General features: G+C 37.0%; 1 protein-coding gene across 2 annotated transcripts in view; it reads right to left on the reverse strand.

The window, feature by feature from the left end:
• Positions 1–3,178: 3,178 nt before the first annotated feature.
• The window catches only part of LOC133520115 (uncharacterized), a 38,257-nt gene continuing 25,809 nt past the window's right edge, over positions 3,179–15,626 (reverse strand). For both annotated transcript variants that reach the window (XM_061854444.1, XM_061854453.1), the window contains 6 exons: positions 14,869–14,971; positions 14,507–14,666; positions 9,189–9,231; positions 8,316–8,407; positions 6,859–6,894; positions 3,179–3,302 (listed from right to left, as the gene is read on the reverse strand). In XM_061854444.1, the coding sequence (XP_061710428.1) occupies positions 6,865–6,894; positions 8,316–8,407; positions 9,189–9,231; positions 14,507–14,666; positions 14,869–14,971 (428 nt within the window). In that variant the 3' untranslated portion in view covers positions 3,179–3,302; positions 6,859–6,864. The remainder of the gene's footprint in view (positions 3,303–6,858; positions 6,895–8,315; positions 8,408–9,188; positions 9,232–14,506; positions 14,667–14,868; positions 14,972–15,626) is intronic.

Raw genomic sequence — 15,626 nt, forward strand, 5'->3', positions numbered from 1 at the left:
TGAAGTGTTTTAATTTCTTCTTATCTAAGGACCATATCGTTAATTATAGAAACAAATTTGTAATGCACAGAAAAGATAATATTTTGCGTTATCTGTGGTACCTACACCAATCTATCGAGTATAGTTAAATATAGGTAAACAATATTGAATGCTTGAAAATTATAAGATGAAGGTAATTCTATAGATCAACGATTTTCAATTGTAACTGTAAAGAATCAGGGTATACATGATTATGAGAAAGTAGGCTATTTGATGCTACTGAGGAAGTTAACATGAGGCCCTTCTTGTCCTAATTTTGCAAAAAAACATGCGAACATAAATCAATTCAGAGTTCTCCAATAAAGACGCAACTCTATAGTTTTAGCGTGACGAAGAGCGTAAGTTGCTGGTATCATATATAAAAAAAAAAACCGAAACACTGCAAACTAAAATCAAATCCGTCAAAACTCTGGTTCGGAAGTTGTGAGGCCAAATTTTAACTAAATATTATTACTGTACTATAATAGACAATGAAAAGTATTGTCAAAATTGACTACAAAACTACCCAGATCGCAATTTTATACCGTAATAACAGGTACAAATAAATATCCCTAAGGACGATAACTCCATGTTCTGCGATAAACAGACCAAAACTGCTGCTTTGGCAAGTCAATGTGGTATCAAAGCGTCCCTATTTTTCGCAAGCGGCAACTTAACTTCGGATATTTACAAGGAAAAATGTTTTCAAAAAGGAATACTGTAACTTATAGGGGTCCTAGTGGTCCTACATTTTCCAGGCCCGATTTAGCTTCGTGTCACTATGCTCCCCATATACTCGATTGGTATCCAGAAAAAATATCGTATTTGCTGCGAAACCGTTAAATTACCCTGAGATCAGGCCCATCGAAAGATTTAGGATTCTAATCATCATGGTTTATAAAAGAAACTTAACTTACAGATAAAATCGCGCAATTCAAAACTGACTGGATTCGTAGGTACCCAAATAACCTTCAATACAATTGTTGTCCAAGAGGGCAAGAGACAATGAAGAACAGCAAAATCAAATCCAGGAAACTGGCCGAGGAAACCAATAAATAAATACATATAAATTAGCTTTCAGTATTATGTTTAAAGAGCTCCATAGTTTTAATATTTTCATAATGTGTTAACACACATTATACCATTGAGTTTCCATAATTAACGACATGGTCCTTATAAACAAATGTATGAACACTATCTAAATTACCTGATAGGCGGGAGTAGTCCGATGAAACACAGTTGAAAAAGTCATTATTCTTGTTTTGCTCGTACTCTAACGAGTTATGGACATGCTGTATGTATTAAGAATACATTAATAATTTAAATGTAAACAAACTTCTTAAGAACGTACCAGAAAGGCTACATCAGCGTTCTTTCGAATTTGAACTTTTTATAGAAATTATAAATCATGAATAAATGATGATTATCAATTTGAGATACCTATGGAAGTATGTTTCCTCTAATTGGGCCTACTGAAATAAGGATTTTCTACGACAGAAAATTAATACATTTTTTAAATTTTTAATCTGTTTAAAGGATCCGCTAGCTGGATCATGTTAACTTTCACCGTCTACCATACAACTCTAGCGTAGCCAGCAATTGAAATGTACCGAGGAAGAAGATAGTCAGTTTTCTTTAAGTATATAAAATATTTCCTAGTGGATTACAACGCCAAATTGGTCGGCACAGTTATTTTTCTGAACTGTTCATAAAAAGACATTGAAATCTGGATTAGTTTCAAGCTATTTGTCGAAACCATAATTAAATACTAACTTCTCCCCGCGACCTCGTCTGCGTAGGATGATGATGATGATTATTGATATACTACCCTATGTCCTTCCTCGGACCTCGAACTATTTCTATACCAAATTTCATCTTAATCGGTTCAGCAGTTTAAGTGTGAAGAGGTAACGGACAGACATACATAAGATACTAATATTATAAATATGCGAAAGTCTAGACATAGTCTGTCTGTTACCTATTCATGTTTACACCGCTGTACCGATTTAGTTGAAATTTGATATAGTGTGAGTACCGGGGAAGGACATAGGAAACTTAATCCCAGAGCTCATCCCTTAAGGGGATAGAAATTTGTTTGGGGAATCAATAACCGCTGAAACGATTGAGATGAAACATGTTTTGTGGGGAAGGGTATAGAATAGTTTATATCCCGAAAATCATTCCTTAAGGGTGTAAAAAATAGGGTGGAAATACGTAGAGCGGATAAATAATTTCTTAAAAAAAGGACATATCCGACAAGCTTTTTACCATTTAAGTTTTTCTTTAAGAAATAAAGGATGTTTATGTATTTGTATCAATTAGTCATACCTTTAAGGTTTTAAGAAGGGATGAGATATAGACTATTCGATTATTGAATGGATTATTTTTATATTGTGGAGAACAGAAGAGAAGAGGTGGGAAGGGAAAGGAAGTAGAAGTTGAAGAAGCTGCAAACGTTGAAGAAGTTGAAGAAAAGGAAGTGGAAGCGAAGTGAAGATACAAAATGTATGGACAAAATAAAATAATTTCTTAAATAACGGATTATAAGACCTTTCGTAAAAATAAACAATGTTTATGCATTTTTAACCAAGTACTCATCCATTATGGAGGTGGAAAGAAGGATATAGTAAAAAACAGATTTCTTTAAATATTAAAGGTATCCAAATTACTAATTTCTACGCAGAATAAGGTCGCGGGCAAAAGTTAGTATTAAAATATAAGTAACATTGGTATATAGTAGGGATAAAAGGGCTAAATTCAGAATACGAGATGGCTGAAAACGCAGTTATGTTCCTTAAATACAGTAGTCATACTTGGTCTGGTACGTTCGTATCGTTCGTGATTCTTGAATAAAATGGACGTTCGATCTTGGGAATGCACTCCTGTATATGAGGATATGAACTGAACCTGGGTGTATTGTGGCTCGTGGGTTGTGCAAGTGCTGGAGGCGACCAAACCCTTCCGGACGTCGGCGGTGACGGTTGGAAACCTTCAACGTTATCCTTGTCTTATGTATTTGTTTGTGATATATTAATTTTATTCTACATTCATCTTGTGAATTTATAATTTTAAATATAAAATGGCAGATAGTTGTAGGATAGGTCTAGAATTAATCTGTAAGTAAATTTTTAGTGGGGATTTATAAAATTAAAATGCAAAGTTTGGAAGTTATAGTCTTTAATTTAGTGAAGAATTACATATTAGTAATTTACGATGTCCGCAAATGCAGTGATTTTATGAAACCGTGTAGTTTTATTCCAAAAAACTTCAGCATATCCATTCATCTGTAATTGAAAAAAATCTTGAATCATTATTAGCGATCAATAAAGGCGCACGCCGTCTACTTAAACCTACGTTTCACGTAGTTGGAGTACGTATGGTCCAAGATACGTTATAAGGAATATCTACCATCATTTGTTTGTTTTTAAGGTCTAAATATTTATTTACAATGTATATAATGGATATATACAGATGATTAGTATAACTAGCTTAAATCTAAACAAAAGGCTCTTGAGGCATTGTACCAAGGATGCTGGCTGTAAATATTTCCTCGTTGTATCGCAATACTAATACGTTTTGCGAGGAAGCCGCCAGCTCTTCGGTCACAAGTTATGTCAACCAGACGCTTCGCTATTTCTGAAAAAAACTTGTGCGTGCTGGCACCCCATGGACCTAGAGTATCAATGCCAAATGGTACAAAATGGTACTTTGGATTTGTACCATTTGGCTTTTATATATATTACGTTTCAACCGCCGCTGCGCCAGCGTTTACATTAGTCCGCTGGACCTCCAACGGACTAATGTAAACGGACGGTGCCAGTGTGTCTACGCAGGTAGCATCCCACACTAACATCCGTCCCAAGCTACAATAAAGAACTAAAAACACCCTATCAGGCCTCTTGCCATCATCCCTGATAATACCAGTCGGCTCAAGAAGAGCAGGCACATTGATGGTAGCAAGAGACCAACGGATGTCATTAAGCGACGCATGTCTTGAAAAATCAGTTATTTATTTCTGATAGAAATAAATCATAGATAATATTCACATTGGCACATTGCAAATAGGTTGCCTAATAGTTGAACTGCGTACGGCCTGAATTGAATTTTTTAACTTTTTGGTATTAATTCAAATATTATATAAAATGAAAGCTTATTTGATATATAATCTAAGTGTAAAAAGTTGGTCCAGTCCATGTTTGCCTAGATTTTAGATAAAAATCGGTTAATCGCAATTTTGTATGGGAGGTACCAAATTTTATTTGTAGACTTTATTTTACCGTTCTGACGCCATGCATGTTTTATGTATCTATGCCAAATTGTAGCTTTCGAGCACTAACGATCACGGAGCAAAGCCGCGAACCTACAGACAAACTAGTTGACCACGGAACTCTAAAAACCTAACCTGCTGCCGGTGGTCAGGGCCGCAGAAAGAGGAACCGACGTACTATCCGCGCCGTGTCCAAGATTACCGCCTTGTGCATCTGACCGTTAATCCAGCCACCTAGCGAGAGTCTTTGTAGGTACTGTAGGTGCTTGCTGAATGAAAACTTCCGGAGACGATATGCTTGTCAAATGTCGACCGTGCCGTCCTTCAGGATATGTCTCCGGTAGTTATTCATCATTATAGTAATAGTAATATATAGTATTAATATAATAGGACTCCTAAACTAGACTAGTCCTTTAATTTAAGACAATTTAAAGCCTTTGATAAAAGACTTTGACCTAAATTAGTCTCCAGTTTAGTTCACAATCACCGATGTTCAAGGTTTTATAACGGTGTCTTGTGTAAGTATAAATATATCAAATAACTTATTTAACTCACGGGTTTAAAATGAACAACAAATACGCGTGCCTTAGTTTGTGTCTTAGCGGTTTTTTTTTAAACCGGAATATCGGCTATGTCCTATGTTGGTAGTGGGAAAAATACAAGCGGCGCGCGACGCCAACGCACTACGTGGTAAGAATACGAACTTTCAGGGGACGCCATCTTTGTACTATTTGGTAGCGGCCAACAGTGCCAACTGTCAAATAAGCAATATGTCCCATACCCACTAGGGCGGCGCCACGGTTATGCACGGATGCATGTCATAAAATAGTACATTACGATACAAGTGCGAAAAATAGGAAATTCGAAATGAGTGGCGATAAATTAAAACACGACCGAAGGGAGTGTTTTAAATCGACACGAGTTGCGAATTACCTATTCGCACATGTATCGTACAACGTTTTACAGTACATATGGCCCTTTAAATGTTCGACACAGTAACGTAATATGCTACTTCTCGCACTAGTGCTATAAAGTAGCCCCATATGTACTGTAATATCTATTCTAGTACTCGTAAGCATTTTGGATGAAATGGGTCGGCCGCAAGGTAAGAAGATGTTTGTTAGACATATTAGCTATTCGTAAATGGGTCTACTTACATCTACTACAATCCCTTACTGCATCTAATGAACAATATTGAACTTTGAAATTTGAACTTTAATGGCTGTCAATAGAGTTGAATATCATATCTGCCATGTATGGCTTCGTATGCGGTAAAGGGTTAAGAGGCCGTCTAATTGACTCTGCACCGACTTTAACTGAAGAAAGAGTGGAGTGTCATTATAAACGACATATTGACTTAGGAATTAACATTTATGATCGTATTTCCACATTTTGCCCAATGCCATGTAGAGTTAGCTGGGACCGACTCTACCAATGTACGTAAAACATAGTGAGATTAATGTACAGTGTTCGGGCGATCCTTCCTGAAAGATCTAGAATTAAATAGAAGTTGGTTCAGTCACGTCTGAAAATATAGATACGAATAAAGTGCCAAAAGTATACACTACCTTAATATATGGGCAATAAAGTCGTGTATACATATTTTTGGCACTTTTTTCTTATCGATATTTTCAGACGTAACCGTACCTATTGTAAAGGTATAATTTCCTTTGCTGAAATATGAAGTTTTCCAAAAGTATTTCATGAAATGTAAAAGTATGTCATGACATTGACACTGGAAAAGCCATTTTATTTAACTACTACCAAAGACCAAAAATCTTAGAACGACAGTGTCGCCATCTACTCGAGTAAAGGCCAAAGGTGTAAGTATCGCATACATTTTTCTTGATTTTTCAAGGCACGTTCTTTTCTTAGACTTTATTTTATTTTTTTATTTATTCTTCTTTATTTATTTTTTCCGTTAATTTGAAGGCTGCATTCTTGAGCTTAAACTAAGTAACTTTCTCAAAGACACCGATATTCTAATTAACTCCATTTCGGAGATAATCAATAATCTATTTTTAGCTTATAAGGCCCTTACAAGCGTATACACTTACATTAGGGCCTGTTTGCACATTGATTAGTGTTTAGTACGAGTGTACTTATACATTTGCTACTAAACGTAAATGTATTTAAGTACTATCTCGGACGATTCATGTTCGAAATGACATTGATATGTCACAGTTTTCACTTGTTTGGTTAAATTAAATGTAATGCCCGTGTCACAACAACGCTATATTTAGTTACCTTTATAAAAAAAAAAAAGTGAATTAACTATGCCATTTAGTTTCCTTAAACGTACTTACCCATATGTCGGAGTTAACGGAATTCAATAAAAACATATAAATAAGATATTATATATCTTTGTTACTACATAGGTAAGTAATTTATAAAGGGTCTAGCAGGCTAAGCGAACAAGAAGTGCTCCCAACGACGGATTTTGTCGATATTTCTGGTAGTGTACTGTTAGGTCCTAAGGACCCTCCATGCTTAACATCAGACCACGATTCTCTTTTGTTTGCGAGTTATTCAGGATAACGTAAAATAATTAGGGTATCATTGAAAGTACTCACAAGAGGTTAAGCGCCCCCGTCCAGGCAGCGACATTCCTGCAAATATAGTTATGGTGATGAATATGAAAAATGAAGCGCTGGTGGCCTAGCGGTAAGAGCGTGCGACTTGCAATTCGGAGGTCGCGGGTTCAAACCCCGGCTCGTACCAATGAGTTTTTCGGAACTTATGTACGAAATATCATTTGATATTTACCAGCCGCTTTTCGGTGAAGGAAAACATCGTGAGGAAACCGGACTAATCCCAACAAGGCCTAGTTTACCCTCTGGGTTGGAAGGGCAGATGGCAGTCGCTTTCGTAAAATTAGTGCCTACGCCAAATCTTGGGATTAGTTGTCAAGCGGACCCCAGGCTCCCATGAGCCGTGGCAAAATGCCGGGACAACGCAAGGAAGAAGAAGATGAATATGAAAAATATAGCTAAATTGAAATTTTTAAACGACCACTTGACTTTTTCATATACAATTCTGTATGAATAGTTGCGCTGACAATAGACTGATACGTAATAATGCGACAATTAACACGTAGCCTGATTGAAACTTGTGCAAAGTATGATATTGTGCGTCCTTTAGTATACGTGGATTCCAGAGTAACTCTGTTTTGGTATTCGTTTCGGATGTCATGGACAGGAAACAAAATTAATGGTGCTTCCACACGGGCTTCAATTATACATATAACGTTATTATAGTTTGGCAAGCGATTGCCGTCAGTAGAAAAACTCGGAAAATTAAAAAAAAAATGGTATTAAGGGTTGTTCTCTCATAGAAAATTTAAGTTTCGCGCCTTTTTCTACTAAGTGGGTTTGCCAGAGTAGGTATATATAACATCGTGTGACAGGCACAACCTGTTAGTATTGAGAGTGTTATACTTTCTATGTTCTATCTGTCGCACAATGCGTGTATTTTAGATACAACCGCATAATAAATCCATATAAAATAATTCAGCAATCAATGTATCACTGCTTCATGGTGCGACGTCACAATTGAACCATGATGTAAGAAATACATTGCCGCTCGAAAAATTTTCAAAAATTTATAATGCTCGGTAGTTAAAACTAAATTAAAAAAAGCGTCCAGAATGATTTTATAGCACTAAAACCTACATCCAGTTTAAGTTTGCGGTTATAACGAAAATACAGACTATAACTGCCAGTGTAGGAGCACCAGAGATTGGGATAGAGTAGAGTGTAAAAGTAATCGCTCGTATAATTTACAGTACATATTAAATTGGTCGTACCATCGCACACACTGTTAACTGTCCATCGGTGGACCTTATTACAAAAGATATAAGGTCCACCGATGGACAGGTTAAGAGTGTTGCTGTTTGTATGTGGTTGGTCATTCTCAAATTATGTAATTGCGGTCAAACTTTTCATACATTTAGTATACTTTGACGGAGTTTAGAGGCAGGCACAAATCTGGAGAATGACCCGGTTAATAAATCGTGCTATGCGAGAAGTACCTTGTTTAGAATTATGACTGGCGCCTTCGGCTGCGTCTTGGAAGGTTCAGGCGACTTCGGCTTTTTCGTGCAATTCGGGTCCACTGATCCACCTACAACAATTCTCTATCGGGGATCGGCGCGCATAACTTTATAATTATAAACCATTTTTAACCTTTATAAATGAATTATATCTGTTATTAATGATGTATTATCGTGTCTTAGCGTGCCTTGGCGGAGCCCCGTATAAAAATTGTTTGGGGGCTCTTAGGAAGGGTAAAGATTTCTCACAAAAACGCACGTTGGGGGCCCCTGTGGCCCGAGGGCCCCGTTTAATTGATACGGCAGATACGGCGATAGCTACGCCCCAATACGATTTTTAGAAACGCTGCGTACTAATCGCGTAATGAGCGTGGCTTAGAATGGTAGTACACCTGTCCAATTTCTTGGTACAGTGTGTATTTGTACCTCATATTTTTCTTAATGTGTGAGTGAGACATAATGCACTAATGCATAGGTACCCTCTATTATCGTATTGCTCAAACGCGCTTTAGCCGCAAAAAAAAGACCGTTCAAACACAACCAAATTCTGGTTTTAATTGCGTTCGTCATAAATATGTATTGTTGTTTTGTAAATATTTTATGACCAATTAAATCATAATCAAGTTAAATTATTAATTATAATATCATATTACTATTTTTTTATGTAAGTAGTTGATGTGTACCAACTATAAGCAGGTACTTAATTCTTTTTATTAAATTACATACAGATGTAGATATTGACGATATTGTAGATGTCATTTTAAAAAGGCATTGCCTAATATTTAAGAACTATAACTTCTACTGACTTTTGTAAATTAGACTAATTGAATTATAGTTTTGATAGAATAATACCTGGTCCAACGTTGGCGTGCTCCGTGGTGGTAACTTTGTACAGCTGTAATGAAATAAGCGCGTGATCACTAAGAAGGATCGCTCAGTCAGACAAATAAACTTCAGCCTCTATCTATCGGCCGGAAGCATTATGGTCCGAGAGCTGATAGACGTTTTGGAGTATGTACTTGAGGCAAGCTGAAAATTTGCCTGACACCTCTCTTATAATAAATACCCTGAGCCAGCACTGCAATTCTAGCTGCAGGGTAGCAGGACTAAATCTACCCATAAATATTTAAAGACTTCTGGGCCCAATAAATGTTCTTAAGGCAATCAGTAATTTTTACAAGACCAAGTTAAGTATCTAAATATTCATAAAAAAATAGCTAGAAAATTTGGTCGGGTCTTTGACCTTGCCAGGCGCGTGCATAATAATTATTATTAAATATTCTTTCATAAAATCCAAAAAAAAATATTTTTTTAAGGAAATCCGTAATTTTTACAAGTAAAAATTAACTATCTAAATAGTACTCGGTCGGTGGCGGATAGCGGCGCGACTCGTGGCGGCGGGGCGGCCGTGGCCATCCGAGCTTGTTGCCAACCGGTACGCCGCGACTGGCCCGTGCCGCCGCGCGCCCATTGTGAATGTGTCTGGGTTTCTATTCCATTCGACCCGCATGGAAGAAATGCTCGTAACCCTCAAAAACAATCTTTTTTAAATATAGCCTGTATTTACATTCCCCAGGGTCCTGGACATAGGGATTCCCTAACTTCTTTTTTTGAAACTGCAGATCAAATTATTACCGATAGGCCAAATGATCTATTCTTGCTTACAGGAGATTTTAATATACCGGAAGCCGAGTGGGTGCCCCACTCGTCCCCGGGAATGCATTTAATTACAGGTAACAGTTACACAACACGAGTGCTGCATGATTTTTTATCTTATACGGAATTAAAACAATTTAATGGAGTTCATAACGTTAATAATCGCATTCTCGATTTAATATTGTGTAGCACAGAGTGTACAGTTGCTCCTTGCGACCTACCACTCACGCCTGAAGATAATCACCACAAAGCGTTAACAATAGATTTATATTTAAAATTTGAACCCTCTCTTAATCCGAAACCTAATAGTATTTATAATTTTAAGAATGGTGATTATAACAAAATTAATTTAGAATTATCTAAAATCAATTGGTATTATATCATGGAAAATATCGATTTGACAAGCTGTGTAACAAAATTCTACGATATTTTAAGACAGTTGATTAGTTATCATATCCCTATGCGTCGAATCAACGTATCGGCGTCCGTTCCGGTGTGGCACACTAGACCATTAATAAAGTTGTTACGTGAAAAACGTAAGTTTCATAAGAATTGGAAAAAATACGGCAATCCTTTGGATTATTAATCTTTTAAAATATTACGTAAACGAGCAGAAAAAATGGAAGCACAATGTTACAAAAATTACATTTCTTATTCCGAATATAAAATAAAATCATGTCCAAATTATTTTTGGTCTTATATAAAATCTATAAATTCTAAAAATAAATTACCACAAACGATGAGATATAAGGATCATGCTACCTCAGATGGTGCAGAAATCTGTAATTTATTTAATGACTTTTTTCACTCCGTTTTTGAGGAATCTCGTAACAGCTTATTTGTCGATACTTTACTGCCACCCGCCGAACCCTTAGTAGATATTTGTACTATAAACATTAATCGAGCATCTGTCCATAGGCTTTTAAATATAATTAATACGAACAAAGGTGCAGGTCCTGACGGCATTCATCCTATTTTCATAAAAAAATGTTCAGCAAACCTCGCAATACCATTAACTATCATTTTCCAAAAGTCTATTAAATCTGGCTGTGTTCCCGAAATCTGGAAAAGAGCATTCGTGACACCTATCCCCAAGGGTCAAGTTAGCAACAATATTGAACAATTTAGGCCTATATCAAAATTATGTCAATTCAACAAAATTTTGAAAAAATAGTCACTAGTCAGCTTTCTCAAGTAGTTAAAAACCATATCAGCCCCAATCAACACGGCTTTTTCAAAGGTCGGTCGGTAGACACTAATCTCTTAACTTTTGCCAATGATATTTTAGTCGCAATGGATGGAGGCTCATGTGTAGAGGCTGTGTACACTGATTTTGCCAAAGCCTTTGACAAAATTTGTCACAATAAGCTTCTTCTCAAGCTTTGGCACATCGGAATACACGGAGACCTTTTCCGTTGGATTAAATCTTATATTGAAAATCGAAGCCAATGTGTAGTATTATCGGGTTACACTTCTCAATGGAAAACAATTAGTTCCGGTGTACCCCAGGGATCTCATTTAGGCCCGTTGCTTTTCACGCTATTTATAAACGATATAGATAAATATATCAAACACTCGAAGGTTTTGCTCTACGCAGATGACACGAAAATTTATAAAGTCATAAATACGATTGATGATTATTACCTACTTGTTGCAGGACGATTTAATAAGTTTTGAGACATTCTGTAAAGATAATGATTTATTTTTAAATATAAATAAATGTTCTGTAATAAACTTTACACGGAAAAAAAATAATGCACAATATAACTTCACTTTATGTAATAATTACCTGCGTAGAGTAACACTAATCCGTGATCTTGGAGTTCTATTGGATTCTAAACTGTCGTTCATACCTCATTTAGATTCTGTCATAAAAAAGGCGTACAAACAACTAGGCTTCATTCTAAGAGTTGGTAAACCATTTAAAAATAGTACCACCTACAAAATCCTTTTTAATAGCTTTGTTCGCAGCCATCTCGAGTTTGCTAGTACAGTTTGGAAACCTTATCATAACATCCATATTGAACGGGTGGAACGGATACAAAGAAAGTTCCTTAAAACTCTCGATTTTAGAACTGGTCACACACATGTTAGCTATAGCGAATCACTGATCCACCATAAACTTCAAACACTTAGTAACCGCCGAGATATCGCAGATTCCGTCTTACTCTATAAAATTATGCGCAATATATTAGATGTCCCCTCGCTACTACACCAAATACAGCTCAGAGTTCCTCGTAGACGTCAGCGCCACTGTCAGAAGAAAAGGTTATTCTCGATTCCCAACAGTAGAACGTGTTATGCACAAAATATATTCATAAGACGTGCCTGCAAACTATTTAACGAAAATGACAAGCTCTCTAACATAGATATATTTACTTGTTCCATTAATATTTTAAAACGTGCTTTTCTTTAGGTAACAAATGTAATTATGCATGTTTTCTTTTCTTTACGCTCTCAAATGTTTAGTTTTGGGTAACATTTAAAATTGTAATCTTAAAGAAAAAAAAAAAAAAAAAAAAAAACAGACTGATTTTATGTAAAAAATGAAACTCTAGGTCTAAACTTAAGCAATTTTGTATAGGTACTGTTTGTAAACGACTGTATGTTTCTAAAGTATAATAAATAAATAAATAAAAGTACTAAAAATAACCAGAACATTTGGCCAGGTCTTTAACCTTGTTAGACGATCTAGAAAGTAACGTATGACACTTACTAGCACGTAAAATTAAATTTGTCTACTATACAAATTGTATGCATAACAAAGTTATTTTTGTAGTGTAGTAAATTAAAATGTGGTTGAGTTTAGCCCAGCTTACCTGTAGCCAGACCTGCAGTGCTGAGTAAGGGTATGATAGGAGAAGTATCAGGCAATATTTCGCTTGCCTCGAATACCTACTCTAAAACGTCTACCAGCTCTCCATCTATCATGGATCGTCTCATTTGTCAATTTATTTTAATATTATAGTTTTCACAGCGTTCTAAGCTGCTCATTTCATTAGTCTCAGTAGTATTTTGTCACCTAAAGCGCGATTTAGACGGGTCAAGAACTTGCATGCGATTTTCGTTACATTGCAGTATTTGGTCGATCGACTGAATCCATTGTGGTCTAAGATAAGTTATAAGGAATATCTAAAAAAAAAAATCCCACGCAATTTTACTAGGCAACCTATTTGCAATGTGCTAATGTGAATATTATCTATCAATTATTTCTTATCACAAATAAATTACAGATGAGGGTAGTACTATTATACTCTGAAGTTACTAGTATCGAATATTGCATGTAAGTAGGTACTTGACCCGTCTAAATGGGGCTTAAATAAATAAATCAATATTGGACATTCTTACACAAATTGACTAAGCCCCACAGTAAGCTCAAGAAGGCTTGTGTTGTGGATACTCATGCAACGATAAATACTCGTATAATATATAAATACTTAAATACATAGAAAACACCTATGACTCAGGAATAAATAGCCGTGCTCATCACACGAATAAATGCCCTTACTGAGATTCGAACCCAGAACTATATCATTACCTACGACCCGGGTATGTCCTTAAACTACGTCCAAAAGAGAGGTATGGGCAATGTGAATGTCATCTCGCCTTGTGTGGTAGGGCACAGCACAGCAGATGTCATTCCAGATCTAGAGCAGAGCCCAACTGGGGAAGTACCTCCACCTTACAGAAAACCGCAGCCAAATAACACTTGACCCTACTCATAGTGTTGTGTTCCTGCCGGTGAGTAAGGTTGCCAGAGCTCAACGAGGGGGGTGGGGTTAGGGTCGGCAACGCGCATGTAACTCCTCTGGAGTTGCAGGTGTACATAGGCTACGGAGACTGCTTACCATCAGGCAGGCCGTATGCTTGTTTGCCACCGACGTAGTATAAAAAAAAACCTACGAGGCCAGAGCGGTCGTTAAGTTTCGTAAGTAAGTATATAGTTCTTTTTCTTCTTATATATATACAGTTTTCGACCTTTTTCATTGCGTCTTGTTAAGGTAATTTTTTCGTGGCGACCGAAATTAAATTAAGTATCTCTGTTGATTGGAGGTTTTTTACGATTCTTAGTTATTAGTGATCAATATTGATAACAAAAATATGATAGGAAGTGCATATCGACATAAATAGAGTGTACTTGAGCGATCATTAAGTAGTCGAAGTTCCGCAAAACATTCGATTTACCATCACCAGAAAGAGACATCAACCGTTGATGTATTGGCGCCTTGGGCCTATAAAAGCCTATAAGGGCCTAAGTCGAAAATCATGACATAAATGTATGGAACAAGCTGTAGACTTATATCTTCGTCGTCTAACGGTGTGTTAGTAATTGTGACATATATCTTTGCCTTTACAATGTGGATGATGTTTCTAGGCGAAAAAGTGCAAATCTACAGAGGATTTTTTAGAAATAAGCGCTCGCGGCGTAGCACGGTAGCATAGCGGCCTAAAACTGCTGGCCACTTGGGCCATAGTTCCTTATGGCCCTAAGGTAAGTTTGCCTCTGCACTCACCCTGCCATCGTCGCCGGCTGCCAGGCCGCTCGAGAGCGGCACGACGTCCGGCCCCCACTGCTTGATGAAGTGGCCGGTGCGCGCCACGCGCTGCGCCGGAGTGGTCGTCGTGTGCGACCCGCCGCAGTAGCGGTTGCAGATGTGCTTGTCCGTATCCGATCTGCAACATAACGTACCTACTTAACTTATTTCATTTTAGGTATCTACGGTCAACGGTTGTGGATGGAAATGGACATGGACAGGTAAGTATAACTTATCCATTAGACCATGCATCTTAAGTCTTCAAAGGACAAGCTTGGAATGCGAAGAAAGGTGGAATATTCTTCTTTATTGAATGGTAAGTATTATTATTAAATTCTTACCTAACTTTTACGGGTGCTTTCGGAGCCTTTTGCTTTTCTATAGTCTCCCAGTCGTGCAGGTTACGCTGCGGCAGGTTGCTTGCCTGTGTCTTGCGAATGGTATCTGTGGGAGATGGGTTAGCAGAATTATTTCGCAATGACTGATTTTTTTCATTACTTAACGTTTCGAGTACATTTTAAGTGCTAAGACTAACCATGTACATATAAATACCCATACAAATAAGTGCAATGCAAATGTTAAAGAGACACAGATTGAAGCCGTACGACCATTATCATTCATGATCTTAATTTTATGAAAGGTGTTGTAGGTGTAACAAAAATAGTGGGGACTCGTTAAAGGGCACGTTCGGTATGGTCTTATGATCAGGAGAAAGTAGAACATTTTTTTTGACATGAAAATTTTTTGCTCTTCGTATGGGAGGATTGGCCGACTTGAACGATCTGCCCCATAGAAAAAATGTTTTCGCGTCAAATACATTTTTTTTCTACTTTTTCATAATCAGCGGTGGTAGCATGTTTCCATTTTTATCACCTGTCACTATACCCGTCACTTTCGTGCTTACATACTTGTTAGAACGTGACAGCTATGGTGACAAATGATAAAGAGCCGACGACCATCTTAGCCCTACAGAACACGGTACCGGATATTATAAAAAGTTTATGTCCTTCAGTAAACCCCAAAATTTTTGTTACACCTTGTACAGGAGGACAAAACATGTAATCCCAGTAAGACAAGGGAGGGGACGAGATATTATCTG

Source organism: Cydia pomonella, chromosome 1 (genome assembly GCF_033807575.1).
Source record: "Cydia pomonella isolate Wapato2018A chromosome 1, ilCydPomo1, whole genome shotgun sequence".
NCBI lineage: Eukaryota > Metazoa > Arthropoda > Insecta > Lepidoptera > Tortricidae > Cydia > Cydia pomonella.